A 10,488-nucleotide genomic window follows, 5' to 3' on the forward strand; every position below is an offset into this window, starting at 1 on the left:
CTGAGCTTAGATCCCTAGAACCCATGTAAATAGCACAGCCTGCCTGTGATTCCAGCATCAGAGGCAAAGATGGGATCTCTAGAGCAAGCTGGCTCAGAGACCTCTTGGTTCGATTAAGAGACTGCCTCAAGGTAGAGGAAAGATGATTCCTGTGCATGCCCATACACATGCAAAAAAACATGCATGCACACACCACAAAATATGAATAAAGGAAAAGGGGAATAAAAAGGCATGGAATAAAAATACACAAAGTGTAGTGCTCAGAAATCACGGGAATGTTTGTTTATTTAATATGAGGCAGTCTCATGCGGCCAAGCTAACCTCCTCCATCTTGCTATGGAACTGAGAATAGTCTTGAACTTTGATCCTCCTGCCTCTACCTTCTGAATGTTGTGATTACAGGTGATTACAGGTGTGCCCCTCCAAGACAGATTGTTTGTGTTTTGGGGGCTCAAAGACGGGACTTCAGGCATATCAGACAGGCCATATTCCCAGTGCCATCATGTAAAATTATTAATCACTAAAAGATAAGGAACGACAAAAAAAATCAGAATGAGCTATCATTTTATCCACCAATAGGCAAGCATAACGTCGGCAGCAACCAAGTGTTGGCACAATGCTGAGGACACAGAGACGTATGTGCACAGATGTTGGGTAGGAGTGTGATGGGTACAGCCTTCCTTAGATAGGGTAGCTTGGCAGTATGGAGATGTGAAGGCGAGATGGGACAGTGACGTGAATAATGGAAAGGCACCAAGAGTGACGTAAGAGATGGCGGCATAAAGCAGAATGTTCCCAGACCAAAAATGTCAGCTTCCCTGTTCTCCAGTGAACGTGACAACCAGTCAAGGACACTTTTGCCAACTCTCCCCATGCAGAAGGCTGATTCTGCCAGGAACAAAATCTTACGTGACCTTTTTTCTCTCTGGACTCCTCATTGGGTGTCGGCCCCTCCCTCGTGCAAGCTGTGTGCCCTTTGCACAGCAACCCAGTGCCTGCTTCAGAGTTTCCCACCAAAAGGTTTAGAGGGACCCTTCCAGATTCATCATTTTACCTGAAAAAGGGAGCGTTGCCCCCACCCCCCAGGACCGCTTTGCCTGTAGGATCAAGATGTACCATTGACCCCAGACATCTAACTTCTAAGATGGATGAATCTTAAGAACAAGATGTGGGACTTGTGAGATGGCCCAGCAAGGGGAGCCCCTTGACCCCAAGTCTGACAATGGGACTGGGACCCACAAGATGCGAGAACTGAGCATCTTCTAACCTCCACATGAGCACCAGGCTACGTGCTCCCTCTTCCCCTATTAATAGTTAAACAAACAAACAAACAAAAAACTGGAGCAGATGTGGTGCTGCACACCTTTAATCCCAGCGCTTGGGAGGCAGAGGTAGGTCGCTGGGTCTGAGGCCAGCCTGATATATAGAGCAGGACAGCCAAGGCTACACAATTAGACCCTGTCTCAAAAACAAACAAACAAACAAGGTCACAAGAAGGTAGCCGTTTACTTCTCAGATGGAGAGTTGCAAATCCTCCTGGGAGCGTTCCTAGAAAGAACGGTTGGCTCAACCGTCATAGCGGGCATCAAGCATGATCACAGAGATGAGCTGCACCGCAGCCGCTGCCACTGGAACACGTGTACATGTGGCCTCGGTACCTCTGTGCATAAAATGTCCCCAAAAGAGGCAGGGGTGGAAGGGGAAGAGTGGATGGGTGACCCAGCAGGGGTCAGAGAGAAGACAGTCTCTAAACCTTTTAATGTTTGAAAGATATGAGCATATTTATTCAAAATAAAAGCCAAAGAGTAAATGGAAAGAAAAAGAGACAGAGGGGCAAACAGAAGCCAACAAGTGCCTAAAATACAGCGATTATTTTGAGGTTGGAAAATTACAATTAATGTTTTTCATGCAATACACATCATTTCATAGATATTTCCAAGCTATGAAATTGCATACCTATCATACAAGGTTTTGTTTTTTGTTTGTTTATTTGAGACAGGGTCCCTCTATTATGTAGCTCTGGCTGTTCCGGGACTCATTATGTAGACCAGGCTGGCCTCAAACTCACAGAGATCCACCTGCCTCTGCCTCCGAGTGCTGGGAGTTAAGGTGTGCGCCACCACACCAAGTCTTAAAAAGGGATTAAAAAAAACAAACTTTTTTTTTGTGTGTGGTTTTATTTTTTTTCCCAGACAGTCTCATTCTGCAGTCCAGGCTGGCCTTGAACTTGTGGCAATCCTCCAGTCTCAACTTCCAGTGTTGGGATTAGATAGTGAGCTACCATACCAGCTTTTGTTTGTTTGTTTTATGTAGCCTGAACTGGCCTCAAACTAGCGCTGAGGCGAAGGGGCTGTGTTGTGAGTGCAGATCTCTAAACATGTTGGTTGGGGCTTTGTTTTTAATGGGGGTGCAGGCTAGGAAATGTCTCTATGGATAAAGCACTTGCTCCACAATTGTGAGGACTTGAGTTCTCAGAACCCACATAAAACAAGGCCCAGTAGTGTGTACCCTAATCCCAGTGTTCACAAGGCAACACGAGAGGCAGAGACAAGAGACTCTCTGAGAGCTCTGGGGCCAGCTTGCCTGGCATCGGCAGCGATGAGCAGCGGGCAGACCCTGTCACAAACAAAGTGATCTCCACACGGGCACCATGGCACATGTATCCACTCTCACACACGGGAACATAGACAATCACATAATTTCTATATATACACAAAGACTTTTACAAAAAGCCTGGTTGGAGTTTTGGCTCAGGGTTAAGAGCACAGGCTGCTCTTCCAGGCCTTGATTCCCAGCGTCCACACGATTGCACACAACCGTCTGTAACTCCAGTTCCAAGGGATCTGATACCCTCTTCTGGCCTCCAAGGGCACACAGGCATGTATGTGGCCCACTAACATACAAGCAGGCAGAACCATGTAGATAACGTTTAAAGCAATTCTCTGATGTGGGAGTGTCATATATCAATCTGTTGATTTCATTGGGTAAGCAATAAAGAAACTGCTTGGGCCTGATAGGTTAAAACATAGGTGGGAGGAGTAAACAGAACAGAAGGCTGGGAGGAAGAGGAAGTGAGCTCAGAGGCCATGCTCCCCTCTCCCGGGCAGACGCACGTGATGAAGCAAGCCGCCAGGTCAGACATGCTGAATCTTTCCTGGTAAGACCGGTGCTACACAGTTTATTAGAGATGGGTTGATCGGGATATCAGAATTAGCCAGTAAGGGCTAGAGTTAATGGGCCAAGCAGTGTTTAAAAGAATACAGTGTCCGTGTAATTATTTCGGGGCATAAGTTAGCACGCAGCCAGGTGCCGGGGACACAGCCCCGCCTCTCCTATTACTACAATTCTCCACCCTCCCCTCCTCCCAATGTTCTGTGCTCCCACTATGTTGAGCCTGTCTGCCCCCTTCTTCCCAGCCCTTGCTTCTGGGACCCAAACCAGAGGTTTTCATTACTATTTTGGTTCTTTTCCTCCAGTGTTCCTGATGGGGTCATCAAAAGTGTGCTATGGCAAACCCTTCAAGCCCTCAACTTCTGCCACAAACATAACGTAAGTAGCACTTCCTAATGCTGGGATGGTCTCAGTAACAAATCTTCCGACAGAGAGAGAAATTGCCAGAGGGCTAAAGTCGGAGCCCGTTACACAGTGAGGAAAGGCGGTTGACCCTTCTCCCATTCCCATAAGAATCAAGCTACTGATAGCTTCTGAATCCAAGTTTGTGTGGCCTGTTCAATATTTCCTTCCACCACAGAATGAATGACTATGAGAATTTTTTAAATTGGGCTAAAATAATTTTCCGTCTTTTTCACGGCCTGACCCATCATGGTTGGGTCAGGTTGGGTTTCGTTCTTACTGTAGTGTTGTGGAGTATTAGTTTAAGATCTGTTACATTCGTTTATGCTGTGGAACATTTGTTGAATGGTGCAAAGACGTGTTGTGTTCTTTTATGTTGCATTTGTTTAACTCTGTGAAGCTGTGTTATTTTGCCTGTCTAAAACACTTGATTGGTCTAATAAAGAGCTGAACAACCAATAGCTGGGCAGGAAAAAGACGTAGGAGGAGAAACCTGAGATTGGGAGAAGAGGAAGAAGGAGAAAGGAGAAGGAGAGGAGGCCGCCAAGGGCCACCCAGCTGTACAACCAGCCGTGGAGTAAGAAGGACACATAGAAAAAAGAAAGGTGAAAAAGCCCAGAGACAAAACATAGAAGAAGAGAAACAGGTTCATTTAAGTTAGAAAAACTGGCTAGAAACAAGCCAAGCTAAGTGCAGGCATTTATAAGAAAGAATAGATATTTATTCTCCATGTATTTATTTGGAAGCTGGGTGGCAGGCCACTTAAAGAGTAAAATAAAACCAACTACTTTGTGTGTGTGTGTATGTGTGTGTGTGTGTGTGTGTGTGTGTGTGTGCTCACGCGCGTGTACATGCACACTCAGGAGTTCAAGCCAAAGCAAGATTATTGTTTTTCCCTGTTGTGTTTTGCCTTATTGCCTTGAGATCAAAAGGTTGCAATTTTCATTAGGCTGGCCCACCAGCAACCTCTTGGGATCTGCCTGTCTTCACCCCCAGGGTTGGCATTACAGGTGTAGATAGCCATGCCCTACTTTTTATGTGGGCGCTGGGAATCCAAACCCAAGTAGATCTCAGTGCTCACAGGGCAAACAAGCCCCTGAGCCCACTGAACTGACACCAGCTCCAGGTTTCGTTCCGTTGCTGCTGTGTTTAGATAGCGGTGTTTGATGTGGGTGTCTCATGCTTTCTTGTATCAGCATCATGAGCTGTATAAGGCCTGATGGCCCTGACCTTGGCAATGGTGATCCTGATTGGCAGGCTCAGAAGTTACTCATTTTATTGCCCCTCCTTCCGACCCCCATTTTCAGTTTCTCTGTAGATCTTTATACCTGATGGTTTCCACTTTCTTGCCTGAATCTAGAATTCATGGAGATTAAGAAATGGTCCTTTGCCAAAGGTGTTATTGCTTCTGCATTTTCATTGGGATTGCAGCCGGGTATGGTGGTCCACACCTGTAATTGCAGTTCTCAGAATGCCAAGGCAGGAGGATCATGAATTGGAGGACAGCCTGGGTTGTAGCATGTGCTCCTGTCTCAAAAATAACCTAGTAACAATAATAGTTGAAATTGCCTAGAAGGTAGAATATTCTTGTGGACTCTGGCTGCTGTAAAATATAGGAAGACAAGTATGGACTGGGGGTATAACTCATTGGTAGAGCATGGCCAAGGCTCTGGATTCAATCACCGAGGCTGCAAAGAAATAGTCTTTTAAGACCGGGGAGATAGCTCACTGGTAGAGTGCAGGGTCAATATGTGCAAAGCACCTGCTAGCTGCAATCTGCTCAACTGCAAAAAAGTAAGCAAATAAAAATAAGGTAAATACATGATGCTATCCTTCATGTGTCACTGTTCAGAGTGATGTATGTGTCTCAGCGTCCTCCCTCAGCGAGCAATGTTTGCTAGGGTTATCGATGGCTCTTATTGCTTGGGTGTTTGCGATGCCTGCAGTCATTTTCCGCTCTCATTTTGTGCCAGGGGAAGCTCACTCCAGTTGGCTCCTGGAGCTTTTACTAGAATGAGAGATTTTATAAAATATCTCTAGACCTTCCGAGTGGGTACTCAGAGTGCCAAGACACTGATTAGGAGCGCCATATGGGCATTTCCAATGCCAGCAAGATGTCTACCACTGTAGTCTGGGATCACTGGGAAAGAAAATTCAAGATCAGGGAACTAACTATCTGTGCTTAGAGAAGCTCTCTTTAGTTTCACAAACACCACTAAGTTTCCATTAGAACAAAGAAAAAAAAAACCTTCATTTTCAGACATTTCCATGGCAGAAAATGGGTGTTGTTCACAAGACACAAGCCTAGCTTTCATGATGCAATTTGTGCCTCCCAGTCTTTAGAAAAGGTAATGTTGGATGGAATCAGTCTGTTGCTTTCTACCCTACTCCAGGAGACAAAATGTTCTCCTAAAGTTGATGTAGAAATAGGCACAGCTTTGGCATTGGATGCCCTGGAACTGGAGTTACAGTGGTTGTAAATCACCCCGTGAGTCCTGGGAATTCAAGTTGGGTCTTCTGGAAGAGCAACCAGTAGTCCTAAGCACTGAACCATCTCTCCTGCCCTGTTAAGTTGATTTTTAAAGATACAGTTTACCACAAGTGTACGTGCTTTTGGCCTGTATACTAAGACACTCTTGAAGACAGATAAATGGTGAAATGCCTGAGGCTGATTCATCTTTTTATCTCTTCCTTGCTTACCACGGACCTCTTATATAAACCGTGTTCAGCCAATATCTGTTGAATAACCAGATAGACAGGTGGACGGATTATCCAACCAGCCTTCTTACCTGAGTGTAACCAAACAATTATTGCAGTTTAATGTAATCGCCATTGCCTCCACTTAGAAGAACATATCCTATACCCTGAGCTTTAAAATATTGCAGGCTTCTCATTAACAATCAGTGGGAACTATTAAAAAATGGGCAATTTCTTAGTACGTGTATCATTGTGGATATGTTCATGATGGGGTTGGTGCATGCCACAGTATTCATGTGGAGACCAGAGACCAGGTCTGTGACGCTCATCCTCCTCCTCCCCCTTCACATGGGTTCCAAGGATGGAGCTCAGGTTGCCAGGCTTGCAGGGTAGGTTCCCTTAGCTGCTGAGCATTCTGACTGGCGGGGCAGGAGGGGGAATAATTTCTAGGCAATTTAACTCCCCAAGATGAAATTCTCTTTTGAATATGTTCCTATATGAGCATCTCAGTGTTGTTGAGTTGTTGTTGTTGTTGTTTCAGTCTCTCAAGTCTGCATTATCCAACCTGGATTGCGGTTCATGAATAGTAGTGATTCTTGATAAAGGCGCCTACTGTTTACATTTCTCTACACTTCCTGTTACAGTTCAAATAGGCACCATAGAAAGTGAACAAACTCTCGGTACTGAGTGTGTTTTCTTCTAAAGATCCAGACGGATGCCGTTTCCACGTGTAACAATTACCATTTTAATATCTTTTGATAATATCCTGACATTTAGATAAAGTTTTTCTTTTATTTGACAAGATTTATACATGAAAATTGACAGCTTACGTTTTTCTGGGAAAATGAGGGCAATTTTGTTTTGTTTTCCAATTGTAAGCTCTGAGGCTTTGGTAAGCCCTGTAAGCAATTGTAAACTACCCATCATTTAAACTAATGGGTGCTGTCGATTCTTTGTCATTTTGATGGCTCAGATAATTAAGCAAATATTATCTTGCAGTGTATTCATCGGGATGTAAAACCTGAAAACATCCTAATAACCAAGCAAGGAATGATCAAGATCTGTGACTTTGGATTCGCAAGGATTCTAAGTAAGGACATTTTTCCCCTGCTTCATCTATTTCAGATGACTAGAAATTGATGTCATTTGTAGGCTTACTTAAGCTAATGGATAGATGCGAAACGTCTTGTTATCCAAAGAGGGAAGAAGACTCAGATAGCCTTCAGTCAGCTGATAATTCAGCTTCCCTCCATCCAGCTAGGATTTATTGGATGACGCCTCTGTGCGCCTGGCCCCTCAGGAGTGGAAAAAGGATCATAAGATGCATTTCTGCTCTGCAGGCACTCATAACCCAGAGTAAACGAGATGAAAGAATAAGACAAGATGGTCGGCCATAAAGCAGTGAAGTGAGGGAGCAGATGGTTCCCCGGGGAGTGATTGCAGCAAGGGCTAGAGTGATTGGGGAAGCTGTAAGAGTCAGCTGGAAATGAAGGGCCGCCAGGATCCAGAGACAGTGCTAAGAGAAAGGACACCATCCCCAGGCAGTGAGAGGTCAGAGGGATGGGGGATAGATAACTATTTCTCCCTAAGTATAGAACGTGGAAGCAGCAGGAACCTGTGTTAGCAACATGCACTTTGTAGGGGGTGGGGGTGAGGAGTGGGGGGAGGTGGGCAGGTATGAGCATCCTGTGCCTCCCAGTGGTACCCAGAAGTGACTGAAGAAGGTTGAAGGAGCCAAAACAAGACTGGCCAAGTGTCTCTGACGCTACTGTGCTTGGTGGTGCAAAACAATAGGACCCAGATGATAACCGTTTCTGCCGTGGTTGAAAAGAGAAACGGCAAATGGAGACGCTCCTAAGCTATGGGCTCGACAGAAGGTTACGGTTAGAAGTGACAGTCACAGAGTTGTCAGGACACTGGGAAATGCTCAAAGACGGGAGAGATGTCTTAGTGCAAAGCATTTGTCCTGCAAGTCTGAGGACCGGAATTCCAAGGCCCAGAAGCCACGTAGAAGCTGGACACACAGCACGTTTGCAAACCTAGTGTCCCTAGGATGAGATGAGAGTCTGAGATAGGGAAAACCCCAGAAACCCAGGCACATAGCCTGGAGGATGCAGCAGAAAACCAGGAACTGCCTCAAACAAGGGAGGTGAGGAGCAGCACCCGAGGTTGTCCTTTGGCCTGCACGCGCACACGGTATTCAAATGCTCGTATACACATACTCAACTTAAAAAGAAGGAGAATTTTCCAAACACTGTAAGCAGAAAAACAAGCTAAACACATACAGGCAATGTCAGTACAATTAGACAGGAAATGCATGGGGGAAGGGGCTGGGACCCGGGCTCAAATGGGAGAGGGCTTGCTTAGCAGGCAGGAAGTCCTGCCTGCCCTGGGCACAGCGGGGATGGGGTAGGGTGGGCTGGAATGGGGGGACAGCACAACACCACAGAGTTGTAGCCCCAACACTTTAGGAGATAGAAATGGGACAATCAGAAGTTCAAGGTCATCCTTGCCTATGTAGGCAGTTTGAGCCAGCCTGGGCTACACAAGACCTTGTCTTAAAAAAAAAAAGAGTTTATATAATTTTTTGGAAGAGCCGTGGATGGATAGTCAAGGTTGTTTTCTATTCTTGCTGTGAGGACTGTTGTTTGGTGAGTGGCAACCCCTGGATTTTTTTGGTGGTGTTCAAACTGCTGTCCATATGTCGCTTACTGCAACCCCTGGATTTTTTGGTGGTGTTCAAACTGCTGTCCATGTGTCGCTTACTAAGGAGAATTGCCACCCAATGTAACAACACACACCTGTATTCCAGCACTTGGCAGAGGAAGCAGAATGATCCAGACTTGAGGATCAGCATTAGCTACATGGTGAAGTCTTGTCTCAAACTGAGTAGTGACCTTTAAACCCAGCACTCAGGAGACAGAGACAGGCAGATCTCTATGAGTTAGAGGTCACCCCGGTCCAATTAGAGAGTTCTGGGACAGACGGGACTACAAGAAGAGACCCTGTCTCAAAATGGGAACAGAACACCAACAAAAACGTTTATTTAGCGTGTGTGCACCACTCAGAGCACCCATGGAGCTTAGGGAACAACTCGCCAGAGTGGGTTCTCCCCGACTGTCACGCAGTTCCCAAGGACCAAGGCTAGCAACAAACAGCTTTGCCCAGGTGTCTCACTGGCCCGCACGTATTTTGTAAAGGCAGAGAAGTCTCTGCAAGTCACGATTTTACCAATTTTTCTTTGCCTGTGGAACATTTATGGACTTGGTCCAAGAACTCACATGTGACTCTTGTCACCTAAAGGCCTGATGGGATTGTTTCGTCAACTTCCCTCCAAGCTCAGAGGGAGAAGAGCTGAGATTCCCAGACCTTCGGGCTCACATAGCACCATGAGATTGGATTCTACCCACTGGCCATAGGCAGTACCATCCCCAGGGCAGAAGAAGGACATGTCTGATTGGAAGGCTTTCGCCCAGACCGCCATTGTCTGTATGTGTATTGTCACATACAGATGTGACTCATGAGACAAGGAGTCAAACCACGTTGTCACTATCGTCCTGAAAAGCTAGCGTGGACAGGGAACGTGAGTGTGTGCAGCCACCCAGGACTTCCGTGGTTCGTCAGGACTTCTCTGCGGCTGCCGGAGTGAGCAACCATAACCCATGAGACTTTAGGCAGTAGAATGTGATCTTTCCTGGTCCTGGAAGCTCCAGGGGATGCTCCTTCCTGCACCCCAGGCTGTGCTAACCCTCACCTGGCAGCTACTTCCTTCAGCATCTGCTCTAAATCACATGCCTGTCTGTCTTCATGCCCCTGCGGGGCCACCTCGTAATAATGCCAGTCCTTGGACTGGGGTTACGGCTCAAGTGGCTAAGTGTCTGCTGTACAACCGTGAGGACCTGAGTTCAATCCCCAGAACCCACATTATATATATATAAAAAAATGCTAGGTATTATGTTGTGCGCTTGTTTGTAATCTCCGTGCTGGGGAGGCAGAGACAAGCAGGTCCCTGAGACTCTGCTGGCTGGCAGCCTACACACAGATTGGGAAATTCTGGGTAGAAGAGAGAGTCTGTCTCAAACCAAGGGAAGAGTTAGAGATGTGGCTAAAATGCCTACCGAGCACGCACGAAGTGCTACAAAAACCAGATATGTGGCTCACTGCCCATTTCTATTCTGAAAAAGTAGAGGCAGGGGCATTAGGGGTTCAAAAGCAACA

The 10,488-nt window shown here is 46.2% G+C and overlaps 1 protein-coding gene across 2 annotated transcripts in view; it reads left to right on the forward strand.

Annotated features, from left to right (window-relative positions):
• The window catches only part of Cdkl4 (cyclin dependent kinase like 4), a 43,750-nt gene that overhangs the window by 17,847 nt on the left and 15,415 nt on the right, over nt 1–10,488 (forward strand). For both annotated transcript variants that reach the window (XM_005360755.3, XM_013351346.2), the window contains exons 4-5: nt 3,477–3,549; nt 7,270–7,360. In XM_005360755.3, the coding sequence (XP_005360812.1) occupies nt 3,477–3,549; nt 7,270–7,360 (164 nt within the window). The remainder of the gene's footprint in view (nt 1–3,476; nt 3,550–7,269; nt 7,361–10,488) is intronic.

Source organism: Microtus ochrogaster, linkage group LG3, assembly GCF_000317375.1.
Source record: "Microtus ochrogaster isolate Prairie Vole_2 linkage group LG3, MicOch1.0, whole genome shotgun sequence".
Lineage (NCBI taxonomy): Eukaryota > Metazoa > Chordata > Mammalia > Rodentia > Cricetidae > Microtus > Microtus ochrogaster.